The sequence below is a fragment of the Sparassis crispa genome, assembly GCF_003851025.1.
Source record: "Sparassis crispa DNA, contig_000012F, whole genome shotgun sequence".
NCBI classification, from domain to species: domain Eukaryota; kingdom Fungi; phylum Basidiomycota; class Agaricomycetes; order Polyporales; family Sparassidaceae; genus Sparassis; species Sparassis crispa.
The window spans coordinates 441,148-461,879 of record NW_020939759.1 but is presented as its reverse complement, the minus strand read 5'-3'; the positions used below and the strand labels follow the sequence as shown (position 1 = coordinate 461,879).

Below are 20,732 nucleotides of genomic sequence, written 5' to 3'. Positions count from 1 at the left end.
GACTTAGAGACTTTCTGGTGTATCGCGACTTGCACATCCATGTCGCTGCCTCGGGCTCTCAATGCAATTTATTTGCTGGCAGTAATAATAAATATCATTCATCTTGTTTGTCCAGAAAGTAGAGTTTACTCTAATATTAATTTCGAGAGTACTACTGCCAACCAGCCTGGCCTATACATATGTCTGCAGAGTCATAGTACCAGGATCAGACGGGGGTCGAATAGGCACTGGGTCAGTATCCCACAACCCAGTGCCTAGCTGATGCCGCTGTCGAAGCACCAATGCCTGGTTGGGGGAAAACACCGCAGCCACCCTCTTACAGCCCAGGAATCGACCCGTTCACGGCACCAAGACAGCCCTGCAAGTCCGGGGCCGTTCGGACAACTCAAACCGGGTCAAATTCCTCTGCGCTTGAAAATCCCCGAAACGGTAACAGGCGGGGGCTGGATTTGGGCCTATATTCGGGCCGCTACGACCCTTTTCGTGTAATGATTTTCTGGGGTCTGCCTATTCTGGCCATGTACTAGCATCTCAGTTCTAGTCTGCTTTCGTTCGAAGAAAGGCTGACGGCCGCCAAATTGACAGTCCACCGGCGCCTAAGCCCATGAGCATCACGCGCGAGCCGAACGAGCCGAACGGTGCCGAGAAGGACCCCGTGAACCGGAGGCTGTAAGACCAAGGGCGCAAAGGGCGGGGCACAAGGGGGGCACAAGAGGGAGCAGCGTGGGAGGAACAGGCAGAGAAACTGCAGCGGGAGGGCGCGCAGTGCACACGTCGAATATATCCGCCCTTTTTTCGGGCAAGGGAGGGCCAGGAAGGAGGGGCGTGTTCAGTAGAGAGGGTCGGGGAGCCAAGACAGGCGCCCTGGCGTCGCCCAAAGGGGGAGGCCCCACAAGCGCCCCGCTGGACTGTAAACGCGCCCATCAGGACTGTAAATCTGGCGACCCGAAGCAAGCTGGAGTGGGGGCTGAATCTCGCGGGGAACCGCGCCGCGGCCCCCCATGAACGCGCGGCTGACCGACAGATTTACAGTCCTCAAATTTACGTCCCCTCAGCGAGCTCCAAGTCCCCATCAAGCCCCGGTGCTACCTCCTGCCAGCAATGCCGCCCATATGTTTAATTCATGATTCTATTAATTTATTCTGTACCTAGTTTACTGCGTATATATTTCTCTACACTCACACTGCCCTGCCGAGGCCTTATCTACTGCATCGCGGCTCACCAACCTTCGTGCACGGCGTGCGCATGTTCTGTCGCATTGTTTTATCCATTCACCGAGGCTGGCCGGGGACTCGCACTCGCGTGACGCGCGTGGACAGATTAGGCAGGAGGGACTGTAAATGGACTGTAATGCCATGCGTGACCGGCGTGACAGGACCTTCAATCTGGCAGAGGAAGGGTCTGAACCGTAGTACACAATTTCGGAGTTACATAAGCACAATGATCTCCAAAACGCGTCCCATAGATCTGGTGTAACACGACGCGCGCCGGCCTGTGTCTGGCGCGACCGTCGCATTCATCGTGGTCTAGTTGGAGTCGCAGGGGTCTGCAGGATCGGCCTATGATGTGGATGCGGACTCTGCGGGATGGACATGAGGAGTAGGGAAGCAGGAGATGGGGAGTACTGAAACAGGGGATGGGAAGGCAGACGTGGCGAAAGATGCAGCACCAAAACCAACTGTCGGGCCATAGAAGGTAGGACTTTCCGAGTGCAAACATTGGCTAAGGGTTGGACTAGGGAAATGGTAGGGAGTATTGGATGCAGACACAGACTGAAGTACTAACAAAGTAGGAGGTGCGGTATACGTTGAGTCCGCGGAAGACGAGAGAATGGACGATATAGCTTGCGGTGTATCATAAGAAGGCGCATCCTCAACAGAATTATTTTGAAATTGACTCGGAAACATGCCGCAAGTGCACAGTTTGCGTGGACTCGTCGGCACGAAGGGCAGCGTCGGTACTGTACATCTCACGTTGGATCTCTTTCAATCAGGAACTCACGGTCGGCACTGCGGCCGGGGCTTCGGCATCCGCTCAGCATGTTGAATTGCTGTACTACGGTTTGAGGGGCGCGTTCGAAAGCAGACCTTTATTCTGACCGTCCTCGCCACCTCAGCAAGGTCAATATTGGTTTGCCTCCAGGAGACTATCTCAGTTCATGCGAATGCAGCGAATATTGTCTACTTCATATTATTTGCACACAGTCGCCAACTCGACTGAAAATCCGAAACATTATACACCATTGTTTTCGAGCCTAATTGTCCACCTTGATTATATACTGTCATATTAGCCTGAGAATTTCGGACTTATTGGACAATCCATATGATCTTATATAATAATTCTCGGGTTTCAGTGATGCATGACTGCCCAACCCGGGGGAAGAACAGAAGCAGAGTGTCTACTATCGTTGACCCGGATATGCCAAAAGTTTGGCACTTCTGGTCCCACCACACAACACCTGACACGATAGTCTCTGGCACCCCATATGATGTTGATATGGCACGTAGAATACAACAGGTGATTTTTCTGTATTTTTTAGAGCAATGTTGACCATCGTAGAGAGATGCCGCTGTGTGGCACCAGCCAAGTACAGTCCTGTGATTGCGAATTTTTTGGGATCCGAGCGGGCCACACATACTTACCAAAAATTTAGAGCATCAAGAGTAGGCACACAGGCTTCTACCTCTGCAATTTTGAAGTGATCAGGTAAGAGAATAGAGCCGCAGGAAAAAATTTGGCACTTCTGGGACATTTGGCATATCCGGGTCCACGATAGTACCCTCTGCAGCTGCCGGCCTTCGGGAGACTAGTGTGTTTGAACAATACTTTTTCTCATTTAGCTCTCGTGCTGCAGCCAGACTTTCCTGGGCAGTCCACGCCCATCAGCAAAACTCACCAGTAGCTGGCAGAAGGATGCATAATAGACTATAGTTGTATGCCGATCGTAATGCATGAACCCTTATAACTGTAGTGTGGGCGTTTAGGCCTATCCCTCATGTAGACACACCCCATTCCGGAGTTCCTCACAATGCATCCACTATGCATCAGTACCAACCATTATGCATCACACCCTCCCCCGCCTTATCCCTCAATTTGGACGACAGCGCTTGGGGTGCGCCCTCAAGATTCCTTCCAGATCTCTTGTGTCTTAGGTGGATCTCTCATGATGCTCTTATTGAAGGATCAAAGGCTTTTTGTGCTTCTTTATGTCACCCACCCTTCGTGGTGTCGATCGGGATCTGCGGTGCTGCATCTTGCTCCTCTCCTAGACTTCTGGGCCCCTGCTCGGGTTCTGGCACTTCCTGGTAGCGTTCACTGCTCCGACCACAGGTTATCCATTCACAGGTGGATCTGTTTCCCAGTACCCTCTGTATGTCTATCCGTTCTACTGGGTCAGGTTTCGAAGTTTCTCGGGCTCCATACTGCACTGCCTGTACCAATTCAGCTCCTCGTACCTCTCTCCTTCTCCTGTCGGGCACCTCCTAGCCGCTCCAGGCCTCCTGACCACTGGATATCCAAAAATCAGGTGATCGCCGCTTCTCCAGTGCGTCAGACCTCGATGATCTGACTCGAACACTCTGCCTCGACGCAAACCGATCTGGCTCACCCCTCATCCCCCGATCCTCCTTCGGTCGCACGAGAAATATTTATTGCAGCTCAGGTATGTTTCGTCAGTATTGCTATTATGCATTGCGTACCGCCACAGCGTGATGCATAATGCATCACATTATTCCTTTGCAGTCTTCCACTATGCATCACACACTGCCACAGTGCGATGCATAACACATCACGTTCTTCCTTTGCAGTCTTCCACTATGCATCACACTGCGTTATGCATTGCACACTGCCACAGTGCGATGCATTACGCCTCCCTCACGTTCTTCATTATGCGTGGTGTCTTTGGTAGTCTTCCATTAGTGACATCTGTCTAGCACAGCCATCCACTATGCATCACACTGCCAAAGACTCTCAATTCCCACTGCATGCTGACACCTTATGTTTTTCACCAAAACATCTTCCGAATACATTTATCTCCGCCTCTCCATCTCGGTCTGAGAAATATAGTTTCTGCTGCATTCGATTCACTGTCTGTTTTTCAGCACCCACGTTATCCTGCCTTACCATGTGCGATGCATAACGCGGAGCCTGCTCCGACCCTGTCGTGGTGCAGGTGCATGATGCATTATGCATCCGCACAATCCGTTATGCATTCCGTAGTCTATTATCCGCAGTCCTTCAAGATGCATCGCAACGTAGTGCATGATGCATCATGTACTTGCAATTTTGTCAAGTTATCGTCCATCTTGTATAATACATGCCATGTATTGGACATTCAATCATGATTGCATAACACGAAGTTCGAACGTTCAACGTTCAACCGTAATCTAAGTTGTTCTTCGCCTAAACTCAGAAGTCAAGAAGAACAAACCCACTCAGTCCACCTCTTCTCCTAGGCTCAGCCACGCTGGCACATCTGCCCATGCTTGTTGACAAACACTGCGCATGCGCCAACGAATATCCGCCTGCCGATGTGCATATGCAATGCAGCCCTCGTCGTGTTCCGGCGATTGCTCCGTGTTCATTTCCGCCTGGTCCAGCCACCAAGAGGCCATCCAGTCTTGAAATGCTAAGACATGTCGCATCTCTTCTTCGAGTAGCTGACATTCCTCTGTCCACTGATGAGCTCGAGCTCGGGCCTTGCACCATTCTATCCGAAGAGCTACAGACAATTATTTGAGTCATATTTGAAGAGACAAACTGTTGCATGTACCATCCTGTGTATCTCCTACCACGCTATCGCCTGCTCCTGGAGCCATCCAGACCCAGGACAGAGTCCTGGTACCTTCGCTCTCCTCAGAAACACCTCCGTCATCCCACGCACATCCGCCGGATTGAGCGGATGCAACTCGGCTTGCCAACCACTCTTGGCAAGAGGTACAGCCAATGCTACAAGGGCCGTAAAGGTAGTACAATAGTGAGTGGTGTCCGCATTAACTGTGTCCTCGACAGATTGAATAGTGGTCCTCGCACGTGTGTTCTCTTGCTGGCCACGCACGAAGCGATCCTTGTATATAAACATGTGAGAGCGGAGTTGCAGGTGACGACGGAGATTATTGAGGATGTCGTTCGCAAGTGCGTAGCGAAGGCGCCATTCGACATCCATCAAAGCAGAGTCACAAGCCATTTGTCCTTGGACGGTGAATGGCAAAAGCAGCGGCATGTCGTGGGCCATGAAAGGTGTTTCCCGAGATGCAGCCGTGCGTGTGCGCAGTACATCGACACCCGGCATATACAGTCGTTGAACCCCATACCATTTCTCGATCCTGTGCTGAAGCACATTGTGCCTCTCCTGTATCTTCGTGCATTGGAGCTCGGTTGCATGTTGACTGAGAGCTGCCACATCAACTCGGAGACGCTGTCTGAAGCCATCGCCGTCAGTAAAACTAACATCCTATGCAACGGTTCAACACTTACTGCCATTCTTCTAGATCTAGACCATTGTTGATCATCATACTTGCAGATACCTCCTCATGTACCATAACACCCCATCCTTCATTGATATTGGCTGCTTCCTCCTCAGCCAGCTGGAGACGTGCACCGGCAAGTGTTATAGCTGTAGATGTCGGAAGTCAGTGTATGTACAATGCAGCGGGGACTCTCAGACTAACTAGGCCGAGTGACCACAAATGGATTTGGAGCCATAGAATCGATCTCCCAGGCTTCAATCATGTCCTTCCACCCTTCGGCTGATGATTCTGCCATCATAACAGAATCGAAGTCTTGAAACACGGCAATATGTTCACAATGCTCCTGTACCACAGTCTTGACCTTCGCCAGAAACGTGCGCGCTGAGGGTACATGGTTAGTATTCAATATTTTGAAGTGACTAACTATTTACTTACCAGTGTTACATATCTTGCGCCAGTTATAGTCGCCAAACGCATCGTCTAAAATATCGCGACGAGAGCCAGGGCCCATCTCCTTCGTACTTGAGGCATACAGATTGTGTGATGCGTGTTCTCGCTCGACTCCTTCACTATCAGTCCGAGCGACCCACGGGAGGAGGTTGAAAGAGCAGGCGACTCAGCATGATTCTTGATGTGTGAGAAGATGGAACTTGGGAATAACAAATGTAAAATCGTGGTTGATGAGTCCAGATGGCAGGCCGTAGTGTTTAAAGCGATTCCAGATGTTTTTTGACCACTGACAGACGATGTCGTACGATACGACAATATCATTTGTTCCATATTGACTGTGCTGACCGACTGTAGACCAGAATAGGTAGTCATGTTCATGTACCTGTGTAATCCACGTCAGGGCAGTTGCACTGTAGGAACCTGTTTACTCACCGCTCTCCCTTCTGCAAATCACCAACCGAGTACGGATGCTTCATGTCATGGCGTGCGCAATCCACAGTCCCAACACCGCTGGCAGCCGTACCTTGATGGGCTCCCTTCATGCTAGCGAGTTTCAGCGCGTCATGATTGTTGCATGTACTGATGTTGTCGGGGAACACCTTGTCATACATGTGAAGGTGGTCTTTGTAAGACTTCTCCTCCACGAAGTATGTGTAGCCATGGTTGAGGCCTGGATCCACCTTATCAGATGAGACTTTCTTGCGCTTGAGGCAGAAGTTGGCGTCAATACATAGGAACAGCCTATAGAGCCAGCTACACAACATTTGTTCAATGTGGAAATGACAAGCTTTGTGTGTACTTACCTCTTATCCTTCGGTGCTATGGCCCAGTCTGCGTGTAAATTCTTCCCCGGATGGGGACAGGCTGGGCAGAGTACCACACAACTCCCGGGAAGAGTGCTTGCAGCACCTCCAGGGTCATGACCACGTCCGGCGTGCTTGAGCATCTTGAGATGTCGCCATTCCCGCATCATCCGCATGAAAGCAGGATATCGATCCTGCGATTAGTGGACATCAACTCAAGTTTCATGCAACATGCACTAAAGCTGACCTTGGGTGGATTTACGCCTGTATTATCAGTGCGTCAGGCGAGCGCTGTGTAAAACTCATATCCCGAGATCTTTGACTGTGCAGATATGAGATGAAATGTCTCCAGGAGGTGGAATGTTGCAGCAGTCTTGGGATCCACGGATGTTGCAGGAAACATGCGAGCACGGAGTAATTGGACAGGGTGAGACTGCACCGTCTCGCATCCACAAAAGTCCAGGCCTACTTCGTGAATCCCGGAGAGATTGACAACAACGAAATCGTCGCCAAAAGCGCGGACAGGATTGGCGCATGGCACCCCGGGATCATGCCTGAGCTGCACACGCAGCCCTAGCTGTTTGAGTGTCTCTCGACGAAAATGAACACCGGTCCAAGCCTTACATGGTGATTAGAACTCAATCAAAGGACGAACAGAATTAACTGCACACCTTCAGCTGGTGGTAAGGACTGCAAGCGTGCTTCTCCACTGTACATCTAGTATGGTAGAGTCTCAAATCCTGACAATCCTCACAGCACACTGTGGCTTGATCAGTCTGGCAAACAGGACAAAGCTCGGTGGTATGCCCGCATTGCCCCTCCAAACAGATCAACTCTGCTAGCCACTCATCAATGTCGGGGATCCACTGCAGCAGCGGGTTATCCTACCATGCCGTTGAGTATAATGTTATCAATCCGCGGTAAGGAGCCAGATCCTTACTGCAGCTGTACGCTTCCGAGACCGGCCTTCCATGTCGTCTTGTTCGATTTGGTGTATGTACTCAATGTCTAGATCAGCATACCTATCTTGCCAACCTTCCAGGTATTCATTGTCTGCGTTGTTTGCAGAGTCTAAGAGCATCTCGTCCCCAACTGAAAAGATCAATGGAGATGTTGCATTCCTAGCAACATCTACGGTGTCCAGGAAGGAAGTCCACATCGAGACCTTGCCATTGGCACGAAAGGAATAGGTAGTGTGATGCTGGAGAATAGTGGATGGTTTGAACCTGTGTTGTTCCGAAGCTTCAGCTTGGTCAGGCTGCAGAGACCTGTAGACCTCGATGCGAGCACCACTACATCGAGCGCATTTTGCTGAATGGAACATTGAGGTTGGGAGAGGGAACTGTGCCAACGCCCACACACATAGTGCGATAGGCCAAAACCAGCTATGGAATGCCCAGAATTTGTCGATGTCGATGTCGTGACCATGTGGTTGCAACATTGACACTACTTCGTGTGAGATTTGGGCACGAAATATGCCTTGTCGCTGCTATTTTGGCATGAGCGACGGTGCAGGACAAATGCGGGTCATACACACCACTGGTAGTTGAGAATATTTCACTTGCATCCCACACCAAAGGACTGGTGTTTGCCACAGGACGAGATGGGAGAACTTTAACATACAATATGTTCAGCCAATGGGGTTGACCGCACGAGCAATGCTTTCACGACATACCAACGAAGTGGGTGCGAACTGTGGCACTTCATCAACTGTCAGTACACACAACACAGAAGCAAAGGATGATGCATAAGAGGGTTGACAGTGCACATAGGCATTAGAATGACTAGAAAATAATAACATCCTCGAAATAGACGCCCGTTGAACGTAAACAGCAAACACAAACAGCAAAAGCAGTCCATTCATTCTCAAGTTGAATTCTGTTATTGCCGATTTCAGAAGTCTTGTTGCACGGTCAAATATACACAAATTTCCGCCTGGGTGACCTCCAACTTTGAACACAGATATCTTTTCAACGGCAGGGCCATTTCTCTTGATTCTTGCATTTTCGGACTCTCCTAGTCAGCGCGCAGGGCATGGTATCAAGAAACATACATATTCGGACTGTTCAATACTCGCAGATCTGGTGGTCATCGCACTAGCTCAGAACTGACTTCCCGTGCAGCAGACAGTCCCAGTCCTGGAGAAATTGTTCTGAAAGGACTTCTTAGGATCATAGAGTGGGCATGGTATGCAATTTGAAGGCATGCGTGTCCTTATTCTCACTGCGGGATTCAATCTGTGATCACAGCACTAGGAGCCCATTGCCAGATGTTCAAAAACATTCCCTAGTTTGCATTTTTCATATCTTACATGTTTTATGTTGATATCTGGATGGTTTTAAGCAAGCAGCAGATGGTAGAAGGCACTCAGGATGGTAGGGGTTGTGCTGCAGTTGGTATGATACTCAGGCCCTTGAATCCACTATTCCCCATCTTCAGAACTGTCATCCTTCATTCCTGATCCATACATGAGTGCTATATATGTTCTGTACATAAAATATATGAGAATCTTTGACAGTAGCATGAGTTGTGCAACCCCACAATATGTGCTATGCAGTCCAAGATAAATCACATACAATCCAGACTCTCTCAGGCCACAAATGCATATCCCTGCCCTGCCTACCACACTACCAAAGTGTCTCCACCACCTTCCGATGTTCTCCGACCCATCCAATGATGACAAACTCACTTCTGAGCCAGAAGGAAGCTGCCAAAAACAGCGAACAGAGATAGCAGAGAGACGAGATATTTCTTGATACCATGCCCTGCGCACTGACCAGGAGAGTCCGAAAATGCAAGAATCGAGAGAAACGGCCCTGCCGTTGAAGAGATATCTGCGTTCAAAGTTGGAGGTCACCCAGGCGGAAATTTGTGTATATTTGGCCGCGCGACAAGACTTCTGAAATCGGCAATAATCGAGACAGTACAAAAAGTTTATTATGCCACAAACGAAGCCCGTGCGCCAAATCCCCATAAATAAACCCCCTACCACCCTCCGATGATACCACAACTTCAGCATGACAACATCTACGTAAGTCCGTACCTCGAATATGACAACACATGGACCGTCGCGCAATGAACAGGCAACAATGATCACCAACAATGACAAGCACAAATGATGAACGACAAACAATATATGACACACAGCGACAGCCTACCTCGCAAGCCCAAAACCCAAACCCCGACCAACAATGAGCAGATAACAATGATCACTGATGACGACAAACACATACAATTATACAACAACACACAGCGACAATCAGCCTACCCCACAAGCCCAGAACCCAAACCTGATCACGTTCCCCATCACCAGGTGACTCCACCATTCCGGAGAGGGGCCCACAAATGCAAGTTACTCGCCACCGCAGAGGAAGGAGCCTGAGCTTCCCTCATTATCACCCACAGAATCGATGAGCTTTGGGCAAGTGCGATATTGGTCTGCTGCATCTCCTTCTCGGCGGCCTGGCAAGATGGGTAAAAACAATGAGGAAGAGGGTACTGGAGCATGTGAAGGTACATACGCAGAGACAGAAGGGCAAGCAACGAGGCCAGTAGGAGGAGGAAAGGACATGGAAGTGGGGGAAAAGATGGGAGAAAGTGTTTGTTTGATGAGCCTGGCTTTTATAGAGGGATGCTTTGGATTTCAGACTCCATTCAGATCCATCGCACATGAGCGCATCCAGAGGGCACCCAATACAACCCGAGTTATCAGCAGTAGGCCCTCGGCCAATCAGAGTGCGAATAACGATCCTGCTGAAGGCCTGCACATTCCAAGAAACGCATCCTCTGGCTCTGAACGAAGCTCATTGTGGGTGTAGATACATAGAGCTGAATATGACACATAAGCTGACCAACTATTGTTGAGCCCTAAGTGCATTGCAAGGTGAAATGCTCCAAATCGAAGTGAGCACCAGTACTTTGAACAGCCAAGCACGTCAAAGGGAGGCCAAGTCAATATTGGAGTCATGCCGCGTTCAATAGTTCATACATTGCCAGGGCAGTCTGCCCTCGGCATACACTCTATCGTACTCCTCTTTCCCCTCTTGATAACCTGGATCTCATTCGCCAGAGTACATATTATTTTGGCTCCCCAGCTCAGCGCGACTTCTCACCCAATGGCACTCTTCCTGTCCTGCCAGTTTCCATCCCGCAGCTCAACCCATGCGGCCATTCATGCCACAATCTCCTTCTCCATCATGGCTATTTGACTTGGTATTGTCTTCTTGCCCTCCCATATCATTGACCTCTCCCAACCTGCTTCGACCAGCAATTCAAACTGCCGAAACCCAAGTGTCTTCGACAGTTCTGCGTCCTCTCCCTCAGCAACTGGACTCTCCCCCACGTTGGTGTACAGCCCAGTTGGGTTGAACACATATGGTGACGTCCAAAGGCCAAGGTCGGGTGTATATTCCTCACTTGCTGAGATAGGCGATGTCTGGCGTGCATATTCGAGGAGGTTTGTTGGCAGTGTAATCGAGGGGGGAGGATAGAATGGGCTCAGGAATTCTCCTTTGCGCCATGTGTATGCTCTCCGATTCTGCTCCGTCCGGGTTTTTTCCTCCCTGTGTTGTCCATTATTTCTTTGTGCATTCGAACATACTGGGATATCTCACAATTTAGTAGCATTGTACCTTTGCCTGGCATCACAGTGCCCTTGCCTTGCAGCTGCTTTGGTCAGGTATTTCGGGCGACAGCCCATGGGTTCGCACAGGTAAGTTCGACAGTGCACAGAGTACAATCCACTGGTTCGTCTTGACTGTGTGGGAGTGTGGGCACACTAAAACGTTCTCTGCTGTGAGACGAGAGGCATGCGATGCGACGCTATCCCACTAACAGTATGTGGGACAACCAATTTTGACATTTACATTTACATGCACTGTGATATGGAACTACCAAGAAATGTTGCAAGCTAATACAGCGCGTCGCGCATTGGCCTGATACGCAATAATGGCAAGTTCACGGCAACAGTTGGACGTTGTCTGCAGCGACTGCCTCACGGAACTGCTGGAAGCTGACATCCCAACTGGCGACGTGCTCACAGACGGCCGTGGGCATGCCAGACACAAGAGGTGATATGCTGTGCCTTCCAGTGACAGTTTTTCAGGTAAGTACAATGATTACTTCGCACCGGCAAAAGCGACTTACCAGCCTTGGAACACACCGATCGCTCCACGTCCCCGAGTGACCACATACCATCTGCCTGGAAGCACTGGCACTGGCTGGTTAGCCTGAGCGAGAGCTGCCTGGATGGCAGCTCTCAGGACATCCTGAGTATTGTTCGGCAGAGGTGCGTTGCCACCACCAGTGGCAGCAGGAGCCGTGGGGCCAGCAGCAACTGCCGGAGCAGCAACTGGAGCAGCGTTGAGAATAACTGCGACCGGGGCAGCTGGAGCTGCAATGACAGGGGTGACAATCAGAGGAGCAGTGATGGGGGCAGCCACGGGAGCATTGATGACAGGAGCAGCGGCGACTGCAGCAGCCACTGGAGGGGCAACAATAGGGGCGGCGGCTGGAGCGGCGATAACAGCAGCTGCAACAGGAGCGGCGACGATGAGGGCTGCAGCCGGAATGATGGGGGGAGCAGCAGCAGGAGCAGCAACGACAGCTGCTGCGGCCGGGGCTGCAATGGTGGCTGCAGTGGGAGCAGCAATGATGGGGGCTGTGACTGGCGTGGTCATGATAGCAGCAGCATCTGTGTCTGCTGGAGCATGGTGAGTCCTGGTGCCTTAGTGCATGCAGTTACTCACCAGCAGCAGCTTCATTTGCAACAAGCTGCAGCACGACGAGGTGCCAAGCTTCATCTACAATAGCTGGTGAGTCTGAGTGCTTCATATATCAATGAGGTACCTACCAAAGTCGCGGCCAGTTATCAGCGTGAGGGCTTGGAACAAGTCCTCGATCGAGAACGTAAGGGCCGGAATCGATGGTGTGACTCCGGGCCTCACGTTCTGGTGAGCGATCATGGTGCAGGGGGAGAAGAGGAGCGATGGTGGGGGTTCAAGGTTGAGTGGGATCGGACACCTGCTCAAGGTCCTGTCTGAGCTTTAAGGCAGGAAGTGAACGAACGTCATGCCATGAGTCCCACGACCCATTATGCATCCTGACCTAACAGGACACTTCCTTACCACTTACGCACAAATGACAGGTTGCTGCACATGGTGGCGTATGCACGTGTTCATTGGCTGAGGCATATCGGCGCGCTCATGGTGAGGTAGATGTTATTAGCACAAAAATGGTATGTCTGCCGCCCTCTTTTCTAAACCTCCTACCATGCCAGCTAAGCCTTGGGCAACTGAGACCGAGACTGAATTCCTTTTGTTCCGGCGACCGTCTTTTCTGGAGCACCAAAAACGCCATGATATACCAAAATTCTGGCCTCCTTTGTACGCGGAGTATTTCAGAACATTCCCTGAATGCGAGAAGCTGTTTGGGCCAGACATGGTCAAGGGCGCGCACTGTCAGATGAACAATGAACAGCACTCCATGAAGCCATGAAGAAGCGACAACATGTAAGTAAGTATTATTCGTACGAAAGAGCACACTCTGAAGTATAATACAGCAAATAAAAACTTGGTTCAACTGGCATCGGCCGAAAAATGGTCGTAAGGTAGTACGAGCCACGCCTGTGACACTGACCAGCTTGGCAGCCAAACCCAAGCATCGCCTTCTCAAAGTCCATGAGGAATACTCACGGATGTTCTACGCAGAGAGAATCAAGACTCATGTTGAGGCAGCAAAACAATCTGAGAAACCATCGCACAGTGAAGCGTTGAACCTCGTTAACCGTGTCACTGTCAAGTGTTTCGAAGCGGAGGAAGAATGGGTGAAACAAAAAGTCTTGGATGCAGTTGAGGCCAGGAAGAAAGCTGCGGGCAGCGATGGGAATTACAATGATGGTGGTGCGGAGATCAGTCCCTGCCAGTACCAAGAGTGAGTTATTTTTTCAGACCATCGAGAATTTATGTACTGACCGAAGATGTAGTGCAATTGACGACATGCCAATTGTCTTCAAACAAGTGTTGAACAAGATGGCGGAAGACTCGGGTTTGCACATCATGCTAGTCGCTGGAGGACCTTGTCCTGAGGAGGGTGGGGACATCATTACCTTTGCGTGTGTACCTGTCTCCTTTATCCCTGTGTTCATGTCAGCTGATGTATACGTTATGCATATGCTATGCATAACTTCCTACAGGATGCATTTTGGAACCAACGAGACCAGTCACACTTTTGGTGACGTCCAACCAGGCGTCATGGCCCAGTTCATGAATGTGTTCATCGAGCATCTGAAGACCGTATTCTGTAAGTCTCAAAACATATGTTTATTTTACTTCTCTGACATTGAAGCAACCTTGCACAGCCCCAGAAATTCGATTGCAGCGTGCACTCGAAGTTCTCTCTCAGCCGGATGTGAGCATGACAATCACAGCTAGTGATGCCGCCGGGCCATCATCAGCTGTAGATATTACTATGGCATCAACCGAAGATGTGGGTGCCCTATCCTCTTCTACCAATCCAGTCCCCGGTGACAGTTCTACCACATCTGAATGGGCTTTACCTTATTGACAGCGCTAATGGTTCATTCCCACAGACCAATTGGGCTTCTCCATCCCCACCACTAGTGTCTAGCATGGGTATTCCATGGGTCTGATAAGGTATACCCACACCCATACCCACAGAAAACCCATACCCATCACATGGGTATGGGTTTTCCATGGGTTGGGTATGGGTCAGCTATGGGTCTGTATGGGTCAAGACCCATCATGGGTATCCCATGGGTTGCAGTGTGGGAGTCATAGTACAATAGCAGTATGCAAGTCTTTGCACTGTCACCTGCCATGCTTTTGAAGTGATGAGATGGCTGTGTGTGATACCAGGTTTGAATTACCTAATAAAGGTACTGTACAGTTATGCCACCACCACACTTCTGGAACCCTATCTTTATAACAAACCCATAAGATGGCCCATGGGTTTCCATGAGTTACTTACTGCTGACCCACACCCATACCCATGGATACCCATACTTACAACCCATGTGGGTTGGCAATACCCATGCCATACACTACCCACCATGAGCTTCCTCCTCACAGTTGATGGCCAAGCCCCTGACGCCGCAATTATCGTCGCCCATGCTGCCTTCCGTATCATTGCCGCCTTCTTCGCCATTGCCGCCGTCTTCACCATTACCACTGTCTTCATCACTACCCCCTTCTTCACCATGCCCCTCTTCTTCACTGCAGCATTCTTCACCATTGCTGCATTCTTTACTGCTTTCGCCCTCGTCCTCAATGTCACAAGGCGCCTTTATTCATGTGGCAAACCCCGTTGGTCCATCCTTATTCGACATGACCAACAACTCGGGGTATGTGCCTGCTGACTTAAACAGCACCCTTGAACTTCCGCCACATGGTTGGGGTGTCCCATGGCCATCAATGTCGGATCTTGAAGGCGAACAGATTCCCTGGCTGAACTTCAACCCTGCATCGTGGACGCCTGATATGACAGATTGGGCTATCAATGACCTCAATCTGGGTGTCGGCACGTCAGCGGCCTCTTCGACGGTGTGCGACATTCACGATGTTGCTCGGCTCCGGCTGCCCGAGCCGTCAAACAACTGGGGTCAAACACCCTTTTCACGCTGGCCTGTCCAACTCGAGCCTGGAATTCCCTTCCAGCAAAACCTGCCGGCCACCAGCATTGTCGATGCTGATCCAGTCTCCGTGGCCATTGTCGCGCCTGCCATGTCTAGAAACAATGCCGCTGCTGTATGTCCAGATGGGGTCCCTGTACATATAATTCCACCTGTGATCCCTGCCGGTTCAGCCTCTGGTATTACCAGCGCATCCGTTCCCTATCAGGCTGATGTCTCGACGATCATGGTACACTCCTCCATCTCAACATCCTTGTCTGTTACCGAGCAGTCTGGGTCCGGGTCTGCACAGATCATCCCTCCCGCTATGGTTGCTGGGCCCGACAACATGGTTCCTTCAAGTGCATGCATGATTCCGGAGGTCACTACGCCCAATAGCTCAGGTAACGTCCAGTCCCACAGCAATACTGCGGCTCTTCAGCCAGGCGAGCCTCTCCCTCCACCGCAACCAACTGAGGACAGCGCCATGTCCGATCCACCTGGAACTGGAGAGACACCTCCTACCTCAGCATTGGTTTGCCCATCTCATGCGCACAAGGTCCCTCCGACGGCGGACTCGATATGGCAGCTGACTGCTGCTCAGGTGAGAAGGTTTGGCCTGTCAGCTGCAAAAAATGGGTCCAAGATGACGAAGAGGAAGTCAACAGTAAAAGAGAATGAAGGGCAATCGGGGGACACTGCCAATGGGCCGAAGCGAAAGAAACGATGAGGTTTGTCTTGTGCTGATATGTATGTGCGGTGAATTATGATCGCGTCTTATATTCATTTTCTTGGACTTCTTGGTCACTCATCATTCATCATGCTTACATTCTTGGGGTCATATTTCTCTATCTTCTTCGCTTTCTTGATATTCTGTCTTGTGTCGGTGCTCGCTACGTAGTCTATCTTGTGTGCCCGTTTCTTGGTACTCGTGCTTGTGATATCTTGTTACTGTAGTAATTAGGTTGTAAATAATGCATTTATGTTTGCAGCCTTAACATACAACAGTGAGATACATAACGGAAGGCACTACGCTGAACGGGACAACTCAGGGTGCACACCATGTGGCGTTCACTATGCATCATTATGCATCGTGAATGACTGCGCAGCGCACAGCATCAAGCATCAAGCATCAAGCGTGATGGTGCACCACTGCACAGTGTGATGCACAAAGGAATTGGCGGCATTGAACATACAGCACAGAGTGCATGACAATCACATTCCTATAAATTCCTAGCTTGGGTAAAGACACTGCCGCTCGACAAAAATCTCCTTGAATATATTCGGGTGTATGGTCCTGCAACTACTCAATTTGAATTACGAGAGGGCTACATACAGAACTCCGAGTCGATGAATCCCAGATGGCAAAGTGCAAGTGAACCGTGGGCAGTGCGGCGGTCTCTTCAGTAGGTAGGTAAGTAGGGACCCATCCAGATGCTACATGTAAGGGAGAAGGCCGACATCATATCGCAGATCTAGGTAAGATAAGGGCCATGTCCGCAGATCCAGGAGATCCAGTCGAGATAGGGTTCTGAGCAAAAAAGGGATCAATGCAGCCAAAGAGGAAGTGGGGCGGGTGGCGGTGCTGCGGGCGGGTATAGTGCCAAGTCGGGATGGAAGGGAAGGATTGAACTAAGAATAAGACTGACGGAAAAGGTAAGGGGGCGCGCGGCGTCCCATGCCGACCACTATGCATCCGCTGTGCATCCTCTATGCATCCCTATGCATAGCTGAGTCGCTGCGCTATGCATGCATGCTCCGCTCTATGACTGCTGGAAAGGTTGCATCACGCTTGGCTTACAGTCTTCACTATATTATGCATTAAAACAACATGTACGCCTGCAAAACCCAACTTTTACTTAAAAGGGTACTTAAATGACTTAAATGGACTTATGATCCTTATTTAAGGATATAAGGTCAAAAAGGGCCTAATGCATATTACATGAGTGTCTGAAATCAGACTTATTGATACTTATTTGAAGACTTATTGCTTTAAATAAGGGTTGTAAGACCAAAAAGTCAAAATAGCTCTGCAAGAAAAAGTTGGATTTTGCTGATGCCTGATATTGTCACCCCCTCTGCTCCTCGCTCCGAGTTACAAGCATTTCCTAAAATTTGTGACAAATACGGTATTTAAGTAAGTTGAGAAACTCTCTGTAGAGACCAAACTGAGCCTCCCTTGTATCTTGGTGCTTCGGTAGTTTTCTGTAAACCGTCTTCTTACAAAAGGAATTGTCATAGAAGATTGCGAGACGAATGGGTGCACGGACACAATGAAACAATGCAATTTCAAGCTAGTATGTATAAATGAAAAAAGTCCATGAGCACGAGCTACCTACTAAAATATCGGCGTATGCAACGAGTGAGCGTAAGCGAAAAAATGATAAATAAGAAGAATCAAGCATATACGAACGGCCACCACCCGCCAGACGCCCACAACCATCACCACCGGGATGCTCAATGTGGCCTGGCCGGATCGTCATACGGCGTCACGAACGTCTCACTTTCAGGCTCGTAAGGCTTGTCGCTGAAATGCATCGGCGGACGTACGACGTTCGGCACCGCGCGGTACTGCTGGTTCCGGCCGTCGCTGACAAGCTTGCTCAGGACGCCGAGAAGGAGCACGAGCACGCCCGCGATGAGGCCCATAATGATGTACGAGTTACGTGTGAGCCCACCGAGATCGACCGTCGATGACGACGACACGCCGCCGGACGCCTCAGCGAGTGCCGCGTCGAGCTTCGCAGCCGCAGCGGGGGTGGTAGTGCTCGCCGTCGACGGGCTTAGGGTGCTTGCAGAAGGGCCCGAGGTGCTGGACGCACCCGCCGAATGGGTCGCGGAGAGGGAGGGGGAGGTGAGCGAGTACGTGACGCTCTGCGAGACGGTCTTCGGGTACGTGTAGTTCTGGTTATCCTGGATCTGCTGCTGCTGAATCTGCCCGATCCGCTCCAAGTTGAGCGTGTCGAAGTTCGCCCAGGCCTTGTCCGGGTCCGTGAGCTGGGAAAGCGGTCAGTAATAGATGGTGCACTTGAGCGCCGGACGCACAGAGAGTAGCTGCATGTAGGGCTGGTTCGTGCGGTTCTCGGTCCAGTTTCCCCAGTGAAAGAGCGTGTAGACATTCCGCAGGAACGAGCTGCCGAGGATGAAATCTATGGTACGAATGAACCCGGGCGATCAGCTGGAGCCGCCACACTTGGAGAAGGGATACATACCGACACCACCAGATGCACTGCTGTAACTGATAGCACCGATGCACGTGAAAGAACCATCATCGCTGACGTCGACATGTGTGGAGTCGAGGGGGTCAACCGCGTAGATGCTCTCACTGTGAATCGCGAGTCGACAGATAAACAATTTGTTCTGCAAGAATAGGGATTGAGATGTAGACGAACCCAAACACCATACTGATGTTCAACTTTGTCGAACACGGCACCGAATAAGTCTTCATACTAGGAATCCATTGCGCTCCTGGGATATCCTTGTAGATCCCGTCGACATAGTACGGCGGAGCTATCACTGTCAATGTACCAGTTAGCACACCGACAACTATGTGAGTTAATCGACAAGGTGAACACCCACTCAGGGAAGTACCAGAATCAAGGAGGACAATAGTCTGATTGGGACCAGGGTTAGCATTAACACCAGTGCCATTGGGTCTGAACAGCACCGGGTAAGCGCTGTACATCTCAAAATGAAAGATACAAAACGCACCCAAACGAGTTGCCAGTTAGAAACTTCCCATCCAAGTAAACACCATCCATGAACGTGGAGAAGGCATTGTCAGAGTATACCGGTAATGGAGGTGCCTCAAGGACCGCTTCAAAGTTCGTCACAATCTCCGCTACGCAGACCCAGTCAGTGCATACGCACCAAGAGTGTATCAGCGAACTTACAGATCGTGAGAGCACCGCCGTCAACTACGCCAACAGAAGAACGTGTAAGGTATAAGGTAATGTACGGTTCCATGTCGGGATTGTTGTTGAATAGCTACAACGTGTTTGAGCAATAGGATCTCGTGATTCTGAGAAATCGTAGGTTCTTACATTTGACAGGAATGGCCAACCATTGTCTGGGCTATTGCTGTATAGTTCTTCTAGAATAGGGGAAACGAACGGTCTACCCAAATTACAATATCAGTGGAGGCAAGGCAGAACGTCGATTGCTACACGTACGAACTGACACCCAGGATACCGTCGGCAGAACTGCCAAATTCAGCAGCAGCGGATTCGGAGTTGACTGGAGTAACATGGTAAGTACCAAAAAGCGCCGGAATGGTTGAGATACAAACTGAACGCCTGTGCTTGCACTGTATACTGGCCAAGGGAGATATTCGCGAGCACGATCGGCCCATCAATATAAGTCCCGTCACTACCATGAGCGAAGTATGAATATTGTGCACACTGCCGTCGAGGCGAGAGCTCTACTCACTCATAGGTGTCGCTCCTGCTGTGCCCAGTGGGAATGAGGCCGTCCAGCGTCAGATTTTGGGAGTTGTAGATCCATAGGTCTGAGCTGCCAGTGTCAATAATAACCTGGAACGGCTGGCCCTGGATGTAAACGGTCGCGGTGTACTCTCCAATGAGCCCCCACGAATTGGTGAACCCGAGCTGGCTCTCGTTCGTGGTGTTGACCGTCACAACAGCTGTCGTGTTCTTGAAGATGGGGTTGTGATCGGCCGCGGCATAGATCGCGGCAAAGCAGGAGCAGAGCGACAGGAGAGTCAACGGAACCACAAACATGTGACCGCGTACCAGAGGTTGAGGAGATGATGGAGACTTCGTGCCAGCAACATGGCATTTTATACGTGCCTCACCAGGAGGGAAGCCCAAGGGAATATAGTCGGAGTCCCATGTTTGAACAGCCACTACTATCGGTGGCTCGCCCGAGCGCGCATGAGCGCGCGGTGATGCACCATGAGCCTATGTGCACCCCGAGCCTTCTGTGCCGCACAGAGCAGCATGGACTGCCAAGTCATCATTCGAGGTGAGGTCTTGCGACGTGTTTTCAATGCTAGGACACCCGAGACGTTGAATCAATAGAGTAAGTACTTAAATAATAATTGTGGCCCATAGGGCTTCTCAATTCTTGTGCTCGTTTTTCAGCTCGCCCGCCTTGCCTGGTAGGATGATTAGCCAGGATTAGCCGAGTGATGGGCCAATATTAGATCCCGAGATCGCTGCACGGCCGACAAGGCTGAGGCCGCACTGAACCATGCTACGACTCATAAATACTGTATATTATCATTGTCCAAAGTGATTGCTGCTCAAGAGAGAAGTGAACAGAATTCCCAGAATGTGATCTTCAAAGATTTTGCACGAAGAAACGGTGATATCCCCGACGCTGTGCAGCGCTGTGCTCACCGCGCTGGACGTAGCTGAGATCTGG

At 50.5% G+C, this 20,732-nt stretch overlaps 4 protein-coding genes across 4 annotated transcripts; 1 reads left to right on the top strand and 3 right to left on the bottom strand.

Moving 5' to 3' along the window:
• Positions 1-4,786: 4,786 nt before the first annotated feature.
• On the bottom strand, positions 4,787-6,897 carry SCP_1301550 (hypothetical protein; the record flags this gene model as incomplete). The annotated part of the gene is made up of 7 exons (XM_027763452.1): positions 4,787-5,420; positions 5,476-5,614; positions 5,670-5,849; positions 5,904-5,948; positions 6,002-6,300; positions 6,351-6,671; positions 6,722-6,897. The coding sequence occupies 7 exons, from the start codon at positions 6,895-6,897 to the stop codon at positions 4,787-4,789; spliced, it is 1,794 nt and encodes a 597-aa protein (XP_027619253.1).
• Positions 6,898-11,677: 4,780 nt separating this feature from the next.
• SCP_1301540 (hypothetical protein) lies at positions 11,678-12,684 on the bottom strand (the record flags this gene model as incomplete). Its single annotated transcript, XM_027763451.1, has 4 exons — positions 11,678-11,804; positions 11,867-12,419; positions 12,469-12,522; positions 12,573-12,684. The coding sequence occupies 4 exons, from the start codon at positions 12,682-12,684 to the stop codon at positions 11,678-11,680; spliced, it is 846 nt and encodes a 281-aa protein (XP_027619252.1).
• A 731-nt stretch (positions 12,685-13,415) lies between these two features.
• On the top strand, positions 13,416-16,077 carry SCP_1301530 (hypothetical protein; the record flags this gene model as incomplete). Its single annotated transcript, XM_027763450.1, has 5 exons — positions 13,416-13,651; positions 13,704-13,865; positions 13,914-14,020; positions 14,079-14,206; positions 14,809-16,077. 5 exons carry the CDS (start codon positions 13,416-13,418, stop codon positions 16,075-16,077), a joined length of 1,902 nt encoding a protein of 633 aa, XP_027619251.1.
• A 1,727-nt stretch (positions 16,078-17,804) lies between these two features.
• On the bottom strand, positions 17,805-20,086 carry SCP_1301520 (acid protease; the record flags this gene model as incomplete). The annotated part of the gene is made up of 11 exons (XM_027763449.1): positions 17,805-18,344; positions 18,393-18,496; positions 18,560-18,672; positions 18,740-18,863; positions 18,927-19,003; positions 19,059-19,188; positions 19,241-19,334; positions 19,391-19,463; positions 19,520-19,583; positions 19,636-19,715; positions 19,776-20,086. 11 exons carry the CDS (start codon positions 20,084-20,086, stop codon positions 17,805-17,807), a joined length of 1,710 nt encoding a protein of 569 aa, XP_027619250.1.
• Between the last annotated feature and the right edge of the window lie 646 nt (positions 20,087-20,732).